This window comes from Rana temporaria, chromosome 2, assembly GCF_905171775.1.
Source record: "Rana temporaria chromosome 2, aRanTem1.1, whole genome shotgun sequence".
Lineage (NCBI taxonomy): Eukaryota > Metazoa > Chordata > Amphibia > Anura > Ranidae > Rana > Rana temporaria.
Window position 1 is genome coordinate 434,881,205 of NC_053490.1, and position 15,946 is coordinate 434,897,150.

The following is a 15,946-nucleotide window of genomic DNA, read 5'->3' on the forward strand; positions in this document are numbered from 1 at the left end:
TTTACAAAATAGGGGGTATTTTTATGGCATTTTTATTAATATATTTTTTTTACTAGTAATGGCGGCGATCAGCGATTTTTTTTTTTTCGGTACTGCGACATTATGGCGGACACTTCGGACAATTTTGACACATTTTTGGGACCATTGGCATTTTTATAGCGATCAGTGCTATAAAAATGCATTGGATTACTATAAAAATGCCACTGGCAGTGAAGGGGTTAACACTAGGGGGCGGGGAAGGGGTTAAGTATGTCCCTGGGTGTGTTCTTACTGTGGGGGGGGGGGTGGCCTCACTAGGGGAAACACTGATCCTCTGTTCATACATTGTATGAACAGAAGATCAGCATTTCCCCCCCTGACAGGACCGGGAGCTGTGTGTTTACACATACAGTTCCCAGTCCCCGCTCTGTAACGAGCAATCGCAGGTGCCCGGCGGAGCTTGAGCCCGCCAGGCACACGCACGGGAGTCAGGGGCGAGCGGGGGGTGCACACGCGCCCCTAGTGGCCGCTCAGAGAGCCGCTGTATAGCTACGGGCTCTCGCCCAGGAGAGCCGACCTGCCGCCGTATAATGACGGTGGCTGGTCGGCTAGTAGTTAAAGGGGTTGTGAAGGTTCATTTTTTATTTTCTAAATAGGTTTCTTTAGGCTAGTGCATTGTTGGTTCACTTACCTTTTCCTTTGATTTCCCTTGTAAATGTTTTTTTTTCTGAATTTCTCACTTCCTGTTCTTCCTCAGTAAAGTGTTCAGTAAGCTGTTCTAAATGACTTTCCACCGCTCGGATGATGGTGGAAAACTTACTGAGGAGAAACAGGAAGTGGGAAATTCAAACAAAGAAAAAAAAACATTTAGAAAGAAAATCAAAGGAAAAGGTAAGTGAACCAACAATGCACTAGCTTAAAGGAGCCTATTTGGAAAATAAAAGACGAACCTTTACAACCCCTTTAATATTTGTCTTCCTGACCAGCCTTGTAACCATAAACGCACAAATATACAACAGACTATTTACCTCTGACAACAGTTATGTGTACTATAGATTCATTCTGAATATATGCTGTTGGTGTTTTTTTTTTTTCAAAACAAGAAATGTGCCTGAGATTTGAAATATTCTTGGTTTACATGGTCAGACAGGTTTATTTTGAAGGCCTCCCACACAGTGCAATCTGTCTATAACAACCGGAAATTAGTCTCTCACAAAAGTGAGTACACCCCTCACATTTTTGTAAATATTTTATTATACCTTTTCATGTGACAACACTGAAGAAATTACACTTTGCTACAATGTAAAGTAGTGAGTGTACAGCTTGTATAACAGTGTCAATTTGCTTTCCCCTCAAAATAACTCAACCACAGCCATTCCTGTTTAAACTGCTGGCAACAAAAGTGAGTACACCCCTAAGTGAAAATATCCACATTTCCCACAAATAGAGCTTTCTTTTGGTGGCATTTGATCGCCAGTACGTTTTTTATTTTTTGGGCTATAAACTTTGGACTATAAAGTTACTGGGCAATTGCGGGTGCCCGGCGCATCGTGTTCCCAGTATTGCGACGGGTGCACGCGCCCCCTAGCGGCTTTAAAAGACGAGGACGTCATATGACGTCCTGTCAGAATAACTGAGCTACCTTGCCGCCGTCATTTGATGGTGGCTGGTAGTATAGTGGTTAAAGTGTATCTAAAGCCAAGAATAAAAATGTAATATTTTGAACTGGTTTGATAAAGACTGACCGCCCACCAAAAGCCTAACAAGGCAGCCAAAGGGGTCTTTCGCATGTTGTAGCTGCAGTGCTTTACTTCACAGCAAATATAACTTCGCTTTTTGAGTGGACAGGTAGAGCCAACTGTTAAATGTACAAATTAAAGCCAATGTGACTGCGCTGTGACTCGATTTGTGTCAGTGCCATTCAAAATCGCATTTTAGTCTTGAGCCTCCTATACACGATCGGGTTTTCCGACTGGCATTGTGTGACGGCAGGCTTTCGTCGGAAAATCGAATCGTTTGTATGCTCCATCGGACATTTGTTGTCCGATTTTCGGACAACAATTGTTGGATAGCATTCTTTAAAATTTTCCGACAACAAATGTGTGATGTACACAAGTCCGTCTGGGGAAAAAAAAATCCAGAGTACAAACACGCATGCTCAGAAGCAATGCTAACCATAAGACAACATTAGCAGAAGTTGCCCAAAGGGTGGTGCTAAAGAGCTGAAAACACAGTTTTGTGTTTGTTGGACAACAATTATTTGCCATTTTGTATGCAAGGCAAGTTCTCGGCCAACGCCCTTTGGGCAAAAGTTTGTCTGCAGAAAATCCGATCATGTCTGAGTTGCAGTGCATTGCAATAGCATGCTTTATGGTTGGTGTTCAGACTCCAAAGTTGTCAGCAAGACAGACCTGGTATACTAACTGAAAGTGAGATGTTTTGAGTTGCTTGTGACCTTTTTTGCTGTGTTTTTTTTTTTTTTTTATCGTATAAAAAAAATTTGGACATGGCAGTAGGGAACCTATTTTGTTGGCAAAAAATACATGAATAAACAACTAAAAACTGCAGCATCATGTACATATGAAAATTCCAATATTGCTTTTCGAGTATTTCTAAACTGCCTATCAAATGTATGTTGGCAACAATAAACAAATGCCTGTGTACAAAAGCCCTAATGCTGAGATTCATTGCAAAAGGAAAACTAAAATCAAGACTAAAATGAGAAGTTTATTCTAAAGCCTCCTCCACGTGCGTATTGGGGGCATACAATACAAAATTCTGGCTTTTTTTTTTTCTTTTTTCTTGTGAAGCCAAGGTGTTGCTAACAGTCAGTCATAGACTAGTAACTTGTGCTGCTTCTCCCTCTTCCACTCTGAGCTCTACTGTTACAGGGGATAGGAGGAAATCCCCACTTTTTTTTTTTTTTTTTTGTGCAGATCTTTCAGGATTGCCCAGAGCGATTCATAGTGCAGGCACTGACCAATCAGAATCGCTCTGGTCCATCCCAGAAGGCACTGCACAGAGAAGGGCGGGGGGATTTCAGATCCTTGGACCAATGGACCTGTTGCATGGGCACTGAGAGCTCAGCATCCCTGGAGGGGGTAAGTACAACAAGGACCAGGGGGGGTGGTGAGCAAGGTATACTGTGTTCACCTTTCCCTTGTTTCTGTAAAGGTGAGCTAACATTTTAAGCTTTAACAAGTGTTGAATTAGGATATAAGCCAGAAAGCTTCCATTTTGGTACCGAGCATAAGAACAGGACCTTTGTCTAGCCCTGCAAAGCAAGACTTGGGAGTCTTTATAATTACTAACTTTATAAACAACATTTCTAAAACATTAACATTCACTGAAGTATCATTTACATATTGTTGATCCCTTTAAAAAGCATCAATATCTACTGTATAAAAGCTTTTTGAATCCGCGGTACCTATACTGCTATATCTACTAGGAAGACGCCGAATAGATTGGTCTGTGCAGATACGCAAATCACTAAATATCGTCCTATCCATGTAACCTGTCTCTGCTGCTGCCCTAGCTGTCGATCTCAGAATCTAGTTCTATAAAAGGGGTCTGCTCCCCATAACATGCTTTAATTAATACCAGCAAGCACTGAGAGGGGACCACTGGAACACTCTGCAACCTATCAAACAGCAGCTGGCCTCCACTCAAACTGACAGTTATATTAAACCCTGGAATTTTAGGCAATAAAAAGTAAATGAACTGTTATTTTTGCCATCCTGCTGAAATAAACAGAGCTTAGGACTCCATCCATATGTCAGTGGGAGGGGGGAGCCAATTGTTATGTGAGAGACCCACAGAGCAGGGCTTGTATACTAACCTCCATCCACAGCTGTGTATGTGTGCATTGACTCGGCCAATCCACTTGCACTGTTCAACTCAAGTTTCCCTTCTACGACCAGCTTATTCTGCTATATTTCTCATTTGTCCTGTATTTCCGTTTTAAAAGCATTGCTGTTATTGATACCTTAAGGAATATATTAGTGAGTCAGAAAAACTGTGTAAAGATTCATTAATACTAAATATATCTATCCTAAAAATTGCTTGTGAAATAACAAAACAAATTGTAAATGGTGAATTAAAAAACATTTTAGAGATAAATCTGCATGTGTATGTGTGAAAGGGGAGGGCTTTTTAATTTTGTAATGTGTGTGTGTGTGTGTTTTTTTTTCATTACTATGGAAATGGTACAGAGGAAAAAGAATGAAATCTGTATAAATATATATAAAACTATATTGGCGATTTGAGCAACATTCTATAGATGTGCGTTAAGGGTAGATTTAGATGTGCGTTTAAACCACCCTTTCCTATTTTCCTCTGAAGCCTGATCCACATTGGGATCGCTACTCATAGGCAGTGAGGAAGCGATGTGACGCCTCTTCACTGGGCCTGTTTTAACCCTATTTATGTAGAAAAGCGCACTGTAGCCGTGTGTATTGCATGTGGTTGGAGGGCATTTGCGACACTTCCCTATTTTGCTTTAGTGTGTCCCTCGCTGATCCCTACATGTCTGGTAGACTTTACCACAGGCGCGAAGTATCGGGACCACGACATGTAATCAAATCTATCCGCTGCCTATTGCAGCTTAAGAGGGAGGGGGGCTGTTGGTGGGCGTCAAAGAACACCGCTCAAACGCTCATTTTTGCCACCCCCTAATTGCACACCTAAATGAAGCCCAAGATTGATCTTTATGCAGACATGAAATGTTGAATTTGGAAGAGTTGGTGATCCCATAATAAATCCGTATGGTTTCCTGACTGACCAATCTCTTTAAAAACAATCAACAGGGAGGGGTTTAATTGCTGCAAAAAAATCACTTATCGATCTTGGTGTTTCAGGTATCAATCTTGTTTATTGAATCCACCAATATTTCCGGTATTGAATTTAGGTTTATTTTATTCAAGCATAATATGACAACACTGAGGCTAACTTTGCGTACAGAAGCAAGGAAAACGGAAACAAAGCTGCCCATATCTGTTGATCCAATTTTTATTTTTTGATGAGTAATAAGGGCCGTTTCACACTGATCAGTTTTTGATACACTTTTGTTCAGCTTAAAGCGGTAGTAAACCTGCTGCTGCTTTTTTTTATTATTTTTTTACATACCTGATAGGCAAAAGGCATAATGAGCTAGTATGCACTGCATACTAGCTCATTATGAAATACTTACCTTAGAACGAGGCGTCGGTAACTTACCTGGTCCACGCCGAGGGAGATGTCATCTTGCCTCGGCATGTCTTCCGGGTATCGCCGCTCCATCGCTGTGAGTGGCTGGAGCGGTGATGTCGTCACTGCAGTCGGCGGCTCATTGCGCGGAGAATTTCTCCTAAACCGTATAGGTTTAGGAGATATTCTTTTTGCCTACAGGTAAGCCTTATTATAGGCTTACCTGTAGGTAAAAGTGGTAGTACAGACCGTCTCCTATACCCAGTGAAGTGAACAGCCTCAGATGATACACAGAGATGAAACAATTCTACCTACATAAGTTTTACATGTATATCTGCTGTCTTCAGCTTACTATATTTTTTAGAAAGTGCACATTGTGTTAGAATATTTTATTCCTCTTCCAGCAGTGGGAGGGGAGTCTTGGCATACACTGTGTGTAAGCTGATTGGAGGAAAGGCATGCACCACCTCCCCCTCCTCCACATAAGCAAAGGAAAGAAGATACTTGCTGTGCTGTGAATAGACGAGCTCTCCCCTCCCCGACACAAATTCTGATAACAGAAAAACAGAGCAGTGGAAGGACACAGGACTTGGGGCTTTGGAAAGAGAGAAGTAAACACTACAGATAGATATGCCCAGGTCAAATTTAATGAATCAGCTTTACATTCACTTTAAGGGCCCTTTCACACTGATCAGTTTTTGATGCGTTTTTGTTTTAGCTTAACGCTAGGTTCACTCCTCCGTGTTTTTGCGGCCCGCATTTGCATGGGCATGGCGACACATTTAAATGAATAGGCTGCTGTTCCTGCAGTTCCGCAAAAAAAAATGCATGCACCTTTTCAAAAATGCTGACATCGGGAAATCGCATGGTCTTTTTGACCATGCAATTTTTCTGCAGTTCCTGCACCCACAAACGTTCTGCGTGCTGAGATGCGTGGGGTTGCCCCGCACGCCATGTAAGGGCAGTGCAAGTTGGTTGTGTGTGGTTGCGGGAACAGATACGATACTCGCACACATACAGTAGGTGAACCTAGGCTAGGGCCCTTTCACACTGATGTGCTTTTAATGACTTTCTATTGATCTACTATGGAAGGTGCTTTTGAAAAGCCGCACTAAAGATGCAGCATGCAGGACTTTTCAAAGCGCAGTTCTATAGGATTTAAAGACCTTTTTTAATGCTTTCTAAACCCCAAACTCGTATCAAAAACGAATCGGTATGAAAGGTAGTGGTGCAACGGATCACGGTTGATCCGTGACCTGAGCGGGTAACTCCCTTCGGATCGGCACACACTGTGATCCGCGGATTGCCGCGGCTCCGGAGCTAGGCCGAAGCCGTGGCCTTTCCTAACGTTATAGCCGTGGCTTCGGCCTAGCTCCGGAGCCCCGGCCATCTTGGTACACCCGGCGGCGGCCCTCCTCCTCTGTTTACACCCACAGAGGAGGAGCCCGCACTCGTGGGACACGCCGCTGGAAGTGTCTGTACTACCTGAGGGGGGGGGTGTCTTGCCTGAGGGGAGGGTGTCTTGCCTGAGGGGGGGTGTCTGTCGGTACTACCTGGGGGGGTGCCTGTACTGAGAGGAGGGGGGGGTGTCTGCACTGATGCGGGTGTCTGCACCGAGGGGGTTCTTTACTGAGGGGGGACTATAGTTGGTGGGGGGAGGTGACACAATTTTTTTCTGCCCTGGGTGACACCAACCCTAGTGAAGCCACTGCAGTGGGGGGAGATGTAGATATTACAGTGGAGGGGGGGTGTGGATATTACCGTGGGGGGATGTGGATATTACTGTGGGGGGGGTGTGGATATTACAGTGGGGGAGAGATTTGGATATTACATTGGGGGGGGGATGTGGATATTACAGTGGGGGAGAGATGTGGATATTACAGTGGGGGGGGGGGGTGCGGATATTACTGTGGGGGGATGTGGATATTACAGTGGGGGGATGTGGATATTACAGTGGGGGATAGATGTGGATATTACATTGGGGGGGGGGGTGTGGATATTACAGTGGGGGAGAGATTTGGATATTACATTGGGGGGGGGATGTGGATATTACAGTGGGGGAGAGATGTGGATATTACAGTGGGGGGGTGCGGATATTACTGTGGGGGGATGTGAATATTACAGTGGGGGGGGATGTGGATAATACAGTGGGGGAGAGATGTGGATAATACAGTGGGGGAGAGATGTGGAAAATACAGTGTGGGGGAGAGATGTGGAAAATACAGTGTGGGGGAGAGATGTGGAAAATACAGTGGGGGAGAGATTTGGATATTACTGTGGGGGGGGGGGGGATGTGGATATTACAGCGGGGGAGAGATGTGGATATTACAGTGGGGGAGAGATGTGGATATTACATTGGGACGGGGGGGTGTGGATATTACCGTGGGGGGGATGTGGATTATTACAGTGGGGGAGAGATGTGGATATTACAGTGGGGGAGAATTTTTTTTTTTTTGCCGATCTGAAAATTATCCAATCCGTGACTCCTGATCCGAGGAACGATCCGAACCGTGAGTTTTTTGATCCGTTGCACCCCTAATGAAAGGGCCCTAAACCTTTTGGTCATGAAGTATTTTAAGTAGAGGAAGAGGGTGTATAAAGTTATCAGCTTCCACGATTTGTGGCAGAATCAACAGGTTTTGTTTCTTAAAGCGGTAGTTTACCCTCTCGTACTTCATTTTACCATCGAGACAGGCATTGTAGCGCGAGCTACAGTATGCCTGTCCCGATTTTTTTAACCCCGTACTCACCTCGTAGTCGTCCATCGTAGATTCCGGCTCCCGCGGGGAATGGGCGTGCCTATGGAGAGGGAGGATGATTGACGGCCGGCCCTGGCACGTCACTCTCCCCGAAGACAGCCGGAGTAGGTCTCGGCTCTTCACGGCGCGTGCGCACAGGCTATGCGCACGCGTCGTGAAGACCAAGCCTATTTCGGCTATTTCCGGAGAAGCGTGACGCGCCAGAGCCGGCCGTCAATCATCCTCCGTCTCCAGAGGCACGCCCATTCCCCGGTATCTTCGATGGACGACTACAAGGTGAGTATGGGGGGAAAAAATTCGGGACAGGCATACTGTAGCTCGCGCTACAATGCCTGATTTAAAGGTAAAAGAAAAAAAAATATTTTTTTTCCCGTCGATAGGGTGAACCCCCGCTTTAATATTGAACAGATATACCAAAACGGTTTCAATAGTAGAATTAAACCAAAAGGGAGCAAATAAGATAATTGCATTGTTGGGTTTTACATACACTTTAGATTAGTTAATGTCGACACTGAGGCGTCCTGCAGAGAGCCCATGATGGATTGTTTCCTTTTCTGTGCATTATAGAATTGCAGAACTGCCTTTTTATAACCCCCCTCGCTAGGTCTGAGCACAAAGGACTCAGCTGAACTTTAAGTTTCAAGAGGTCATCTTGTCACCTGGCAATTGTGTTCATTCGGGGAGAGTGGAGTTCCGTCACCTAGGTGAAAATACATTTGCTATGGAGAGGTGCTCTCAGCTGTTACATGTGAGCTGAATGAAACCCGATCATTGTTGGACCATGTTCTCTCCCTCTGCTTCTATTCAATGTGTCTCTCCTCATTACTTTCTCCTGCCTTCCCTCTTCTCATTCTTTCCCTCTCTCTTGGCCTCTTCCACTCTCCTGCTCCTTGATTGTCTGTTTCTCTGTCTCTCTTCTTGTCACAGTTGTTGTTTTCAGTTTGTTTACTTTACAAGCCTTTTCTGTGTGACTTGGCGTAGCTTTCTGGCACAGGATGTGTGTGACCGGAAGTGTTCAGCCCAAAGCGGGCAGCAAGGGCATCCCGAGGGTTAAAGGCACGGACGTGCAGTATTATCTCCCAGGAGGCCCTGTGCCCCCCACTCCGCATGCATCCGGTGCCTGCTCCCTTCTGATATCTGTCAGACCTGAGGGGCAGAACAGGATCTTTCCTGGGGTTATGTCAAGTTCACTCCTTTTAACTATTAAAACACTATTTGGCTTTCCAGAGTCCACACTGTTCCCATTACCTCACTGGCCAGCCTTCCCACTGTTTATTTCATCCTTTTTTTTTTTTTTCTTCTGCACATTTTTGACAGATTTTAGAAGGCTTGAAGATGATGAACCCCTCTGACAGGAAAAGATGGGAAGGGGGGAGACTATAATCTACAGATGGAAACGGGGGGGGGGGGGGTGCATATCCGTGGTACAGAGTGTTCTCTCTGACTGCCATCATATAAGTGGCAAGATGTTTTGTGTCAGCGGGTGTTTTCTGGTGCAGAACCTCTGCCAAATGAGACGGCTTAGAGATTTGGCACCTGGATGTTCATCTTTTTCTATTTCTTTTTTTCATGGCTCTCCATCTATGAGCATAAACCTGTCTCCTGCATTTACTAACCCTCATTCTGCCTGCATTTCCAGCTTTATTTGTACAGTATGAATGAAACGCCACATGTTTATCCCATTTTTTAAAATGTTTTTATCCCATAATCTTGACCTGAAAACTTTGCTTTGACCTTTAAAATGCAGCTCTGTAAAAACCGCTTTAATTAGATGACCTGAATAATAGCATTGTGGTAGTAATGATTGACTTCATTCCCCAGCTCTGGAAGGGTACCAGGAGTTTTTTCCCAGTTCACATGAAAACCACTGCTTTCTGCACTGGATGCCATGGTAGCTGGGTGCAGTGTCCGCCCCCGGACCCATCATCACCAGTGGAAATGGGTCTAAGAAGCCTCTTGCAGCATATAATACCGTATGTGCTTGCAAACCAATATACGATAGGACATCAGAGCGGTTTAGCAACATACTGTATATTATGCCCATCTTTTTTTTAATGTAGGGACACATTTGGCAACTAGCTGTGATTGGAAAGTGTTGCTTATTCACTTATTTTCAATGCTAAAGGCTCTACTAACATTAGTGCAAAGAACAATGGTGTGCAAAAATCCATTTCATACTTTTCTGTTGAGAAGAGCTGAACAGTGGATGACCACTGATGAATGGTTAGACCCCATGTACACGGGACGCTGCTAAACGTACATTCAGAGGAAGTTGGCCACTTTTTTCAACTGCCCCTAAACTCATTCAATGTTATCCTATGTGACTATGTACACAGTCTCGTTTATTGACGTTTTTAGGCAGTTGCGTTTAACAGCGTTTCTTTGAAAGCAGAAAAATGGGTTCAGGCGCAGAAGATTTCCACGTTTCAGACGCTAAACGCAGTAACCCGTTTAGCAGCGTTTCATTTTTGGCCATTTAAAAAAAAAAAAAATTTTTTTATTATTTATTTTTTATTGAAACGCTTCTATACGTAAACCTATAGAATTGTTTAAACGTTGCCTATGGAGATTTTTAAGGGTAAAAGTTTGACGCCATTCCACGACCGGGCGTAATTTTGAATTGTGACATGTTGGGTATCATTTTATTTGGCGTAACATTATCTTTCACAAAATAAAAAAAAATTGGGTTTACCGTTGTCTTATTTTTTAATTAAAAAAAGTATTTTTTTTTTTCAAAAAAAGTGCGCTTGTGAAACCGCCGAGCAAATACGGTGTGACAAAAAGTATTGCAGTGACCGCCATTTTATTCTCTAGGGTAATGGAAAAAAAATAATATATATAATGTTTGGGGGTTCTAAGTAATTTTCTTGCAAAAAAAAATCTGTTTTAAACTTGTAAACACTGAGGCCCGGATTCACGTAGAATCGTGTATCTTTGTGCGGGCGTAACGTATCCTACAACTTTTACAGGCAAGTGCAGTATTCTCAAACGAAAGTTGCGGTGACGTAGCATAAGTAGGCCAGCGTAAGCCCGCCTAATTCAAATGTGGTAGATGTGGGCGTGTGTTATGTAAATTTTATGTGACCCCACGTAAATGAAGCTTTTTAGGAACGGCGCTTGCGCCGTCCGTGAAAGGTTCCCAGTGCGCATGCTCCAAATTAACCCGCAAGAAGCCAATGCTTTCGACGTGAACGGCCAGCCCTATTCGCCAACGACTTGCGCAAACGGCGTAAAATTTTCAAAATTTGACGTGGGAACGACGTCCATACTTAACATTGGTACGCCTCATATAGCAGGGGTAACTTTACGCCGGGAAAAGCCTAACGTAAACGGCGTATCTGTACTGCGTCGGCCGGGCGTACGTTCGTGAATTCGCGTATCTAGCTGATTTACATATTTCTAGGCGTAAATCAGCGTACATGCCCCTAGCGGCCAGCGTAAATATGCAGTTAAGATCCGACTGCGTAAGAGACTTACGCCGGTCGGATCTAATACAAATCTATGCGTAACTGATTCTAAGAATCGGGCGCATTGATACGACGGCTCGGACTCAGAGTTACGACGGCGTATCTGGAGATATGCCGGCGTAACTCGTACGAGAATCCGGGCCGGAGTCTGAAAAACAGGCTCGGTCCTTAAGTGGTTAAACGTGGGTTACTATCTGTCAAGTTTAATAATTTAGGAGCAGTTGTAAAAGCGTCCGGTGTACATGAAGCCTTACCGTGGATTATGTTGCGCTATGTGTGTTGTATTTTTAAGGCAGAACTCCATACAAATAGTTTTGGGTGGAGTGGAAGCGGCTTGATCATCCAGTGTGTCTTGTCTATTGGTTTTTGTTTACCATAAATTTAAGATCTCCTTTTTCTGCTTGTCTGGCCTTGATGGCTCAGTGTCCTTCAAGGATTTCCCTGGTACCCTTTACAGGTATTAATTTTCCTTTTGATAGACCACAAAGGGTTTGATTATTGTGAGCAAATCTCCCTGAAAGTCTCTGAAGTGTTCATTTAGAAATCTAACCGTTCCTAATCCTCCTATATCTAAAATTCTTTTAATGGCGTCTTGACTTGCTGTGCTCTTCTCTTCCACAGGCCTGCACTAGATGTCTGGAGTGTTTTGGCGGAGTTCTGCAACTCATTGACCTGGGTAAACCAGTCCGAGGTGCCGCTTTATAAAGACTCCGATGAAGACCTTTCTGTACTGATACTTGAAGAAGACAGACTACTTTCTGGGTTTGTCCCCCTCCTTGCTGCCCCTCAGGAACCTTGCTATGTCGAGAAAACCTCTGATAAGGTCAGTGCACAGAACTCTGTCCTCCTTTTTCTGTCTCATATTGCCTTCTAAACGCCTCCCTCCATTTTACTTTCTCCCAAAAAATGTTGGGAAGTTTGTTCCGAATGTTGATTCCTGTTAAGACTATGAGAGTGTTGAGGGAAAACGTTGAACTCTTCACCACTGACTTTCAACTCTAATGAAGATTAAAAAGTCCATATATTCCTTTGGGCTTTATATATGAGGTTAGATACACATGTATGATGACTACAGTGTATTTGTGACTTAGGTGTGTCCTATAGACGAGGCTGTACACACTCTGGCATGCAGAAAGTCCCATCATTTCCTTACTTGTTTGAATAAAGCAGCTTACATTGGCAGCATTCTCGCTTAGCTCCAAATGGTTTGCATCATGCCTACCCCCTCCCCTCCGCTCACCCTCTTCATCCACCACAGAATTCTCCTCCAGGATATCTGCCAGGGCTCTTTTTTTTTTTTCGTCCTTTCTTTTTTTCTAGTAAAGTGATAAATAGCTGACTAGAGAGAAGCAGAAACTGTGTGTGAACTCACAGAAAGATTTTTTTTTTTATCCACTTATTCCCTTATGTGTTGCGGCTGTTTGAATCTACTACTTTGCTACAACGGTCAGGATTACTAGGTTGCCTTGAGCTGGCACTTTAAAGATGATCAAATACTGAAGTCATTTTTTTTTTTCAAACACATGCTGATAGAACATTCGCCATAATCACTATGCATATTGTTATACGTGTGTATGTGTTCTGAAAAATGTAAACTGGTGCCAATTTGATAGTTGAAATACATACATGTGAACTGTTTTAATTGATAAAGGATTTGTGAATCTGTCTTGTAACACCAGAACCTTTCCCAGGCAGCATATTCATGTTGTGAATTTTTCTGCAGACTATACTGCAGTTAAATAATATTCTTAGACCCCATTCACACCTTCGCGTTTTGTCGCATGTAGCGCGACGCGAACAAACGCCAGAGGGACGAAAAGCAATGAAAGTCAATGGGGATGGTTCACATCTGCACGCTGATGCGCCTGACGCGCATCGCCTGTAGTCAAAAGAAGTTCCGGACCCTTTTTTGTCGCGCAATATGCGCGTATTTGAGCGTTTTTGGTTTTCCATTGAAATCAATGTAAAACGCCAGATACGCGCGTATTGCGCGACAACAAGCGTTTGCTACGGGCGTTTTGTCAATAGAACTTGTCGCCCCCATGCAGAAGATTAAAAAAATCTACCAACATAGCAACAAGTGATGAAAAGATGATAGACGTTTTTTTTTTAGCCAATAGGAAAAACTAAGTACAAAAACGTCGGACAACGCTGTATGCAAACGCGCATATTAGCATGAATACGCGCGAAAAAAACGCCGAAAGAAAACGCCGCTATTGCCTACGCCTAGGTGTGAATGCAGCCTTACAGCCTGTAATTGGATAGTGAAGTAACAGCAGTACATTGATGAAGTCATCCTTCCCTTAAAGCGGAGCTCCGCTGTAAAAAAAAAATATTAAAAGCCAGCAGCTACAAATACTGCAGCTGCTGACTTTTAATATTAGGACACTTACCTGTCCAGATGGGCAGCGACGTCTACTGCAGAAGACAAGCATTAGCTCGTCTATCTGCTGCCCCCACCGCCATCCTCGGTGAGGGAATCAGGAAGTAAAGCGCTCCGGCTTCACTGCCCGATTCCCTACGGCGCATGCACGAGTCGTGCAGCGCCTTCCTCACTGGTCCCTGTTGTGTTCTGGGAGCCAAGTGTTTCCCAGAACACAACGGGCGGGGGCAGGAAGTAACGCACTCCTTGCAGAAAGGAATCCTGGAAGTGGGTGCAAATACCTGTCTTTGACAGGTATCTGCACCCCCCTCCCCCCCTGAAAGGTTTTAAATGTGACACCGGAGGGGGGAGGGTTCCGATGAGCGGAAGTTCCACTTTAGGGTGGAGCTCCACTTCAAAGAATATGTTAATCCAACATTTCATATTCCTGATATGTACCTGTAGTACCATGTACGTGTACGAAAACGTGTTCTTTGTATTGCTTGCTTTCTTTCTTTAAATTTCTGGTGTTCTGCCAGTCCCTCTGCTTTTCTATTAAAAGCTGACCACACTAGGCATGAGAGCACACTATGGTCAGTTTTGTGCACAGAGGATCCAGCCTGCTCTCCTACAATGATTAGACATGTGCTGACACGCCACCCCCAAAACTTTTTACTGGGAAGAAAAGTGTGCTGCTATTTCTCCTCCCCTAGCTGTCTTGGCTCATTATGCAGTTGAGAACAGAGGGTATGTGATCACTTCTAAAAATAAGGAAAAAGTGGTTTAGAATGTTTTTTATTTCTAGGTATACATATGTTTTGCCTTTTAAATTTTTCTGTTTTAATCTGAATGGGTTGCTTTACAAGGTCAGGGATCACATACTTTAAGTTCACCTGTGCAAAGCAATAAAGCCCTGATTTCACTTCAAGCCTGAATGGTGCTGTGTACAAGATTAAAGGAAAATTCCAGTACCTACGGTGGTTAAAGTAGATGTAAACCCGATTTCATGAAATTTGAACTGGGCACATATATCTGCAGTGTTTTGTTATCTCTCTTCAAAGCACTAGGTCCTGTAGCTGTCTCTTGCTTCGTAGCTCTGTTATCAACAGAATGTGGACTGGCACCAGCTCTTTCCTCCCAAGTGGTTTCCAAAGTTCTAGTGGAATGAGGAAAAATCCACACTGAAAAATACAAAGCTATGTTCACATAAGTCTCTCTAATACCAGATCTTTGCCATCTGGCTATGGAATTGCTCTGTGACCTTTCTTGGTACCTTACAAACAAGAACAATAGGGAATTACTTTCTAAGCTCCTAAGTTACACCAAGATTAAACCGCACACATCCTCTTAGATCATGTGGGAAAAACTTCCTCTTGACAGCAAGCTGGATTGGGACAGACCATAGGAAGGACAATGTTCTGGGTGTGATGACAAACCTTTTTTTGACAGAAAAAAACAGGATCGGTTCTCAGAACAAAGATCAGCAAGAAAGGTTCCCTGTTGGCCATGGCCAAGGTCCTTGCCACCAAAAGTACAGTTTTGTGGGTATGAAGTCTTAAAGCGGTTGTAAACCCGCATATACATTTTTTTATTTTTTTTACACCTGCAAGGTAAAAGCCATAATGAGCTAGTATGCACCGCATATTAGCTCATTATGAAATACTAGGGAATACTATAGGGAACTTACTGGTCCACACCGAGCCGAGCGCGTCTTCCGGGTATCGCCGCTCCAGCGCTGTGATTGGCTGGAGCGGCGATGACGTCACTCCCGCGCATGCGCGGGAGATTTCATTCCGGCATGGGCCGGCAGCGGCCGGCCCTTCAGCCGAGGATCCCCCCCTGCGCATGCGCCGCTGCAATCAGCAGCGCATTGCGAGGGGAATATCTCCTAAACTGTACAGGTTTAGGAGATATTCTTTATACCTACAGGTAAGCCTTATTATAGGCTTACCTGTAGGCAAAAGTCAAAAATTTGGGTTTAAAACCACTTTAAGTTAACAGATTCCAAAGGTTCAAAGGGAAGTTTTGTAAGACCTGCAAAACCAACAAGAGGTCCTATTTGATCTAGCTCTGGCTGATGCTCTTAAAAAATAAATAAAAATAATAATCTAGGAATGGTTTTCTGGCTAAAGTCTTCTCCAAAAATACACTTGCGCTCCCTCTTACACTATAAGGGCGCTGATGTTTAAGTCCTT

At 43.9% G+C, this 15,946-nt stretch overlaps 1 protein-coding gene across 1 annotated transcript in view; it reads left to right on the top strand.

The window, feature by feature from the left end:
• The window catches only part of SMG6 (SMG6 nonsense mediated mRNA decay factor), a 359,235-nt gene that overhangs the window by 203,772 nt on the left and 139,517 nt on the right, over nucleotides 1–15,946 (top strand). Inside the window, exon 13 of the mRNA XM_040338357.1 lies at nucleotides 12,011–12,212. Coding sequence (XP_040194291.1) covers nucleotides 12,011–12,212 — 202 coding nt within the window. The remainder of the gene's footprint in view (nucleotides 1–12,010; nucleotides 12,213–15,946) is intronic.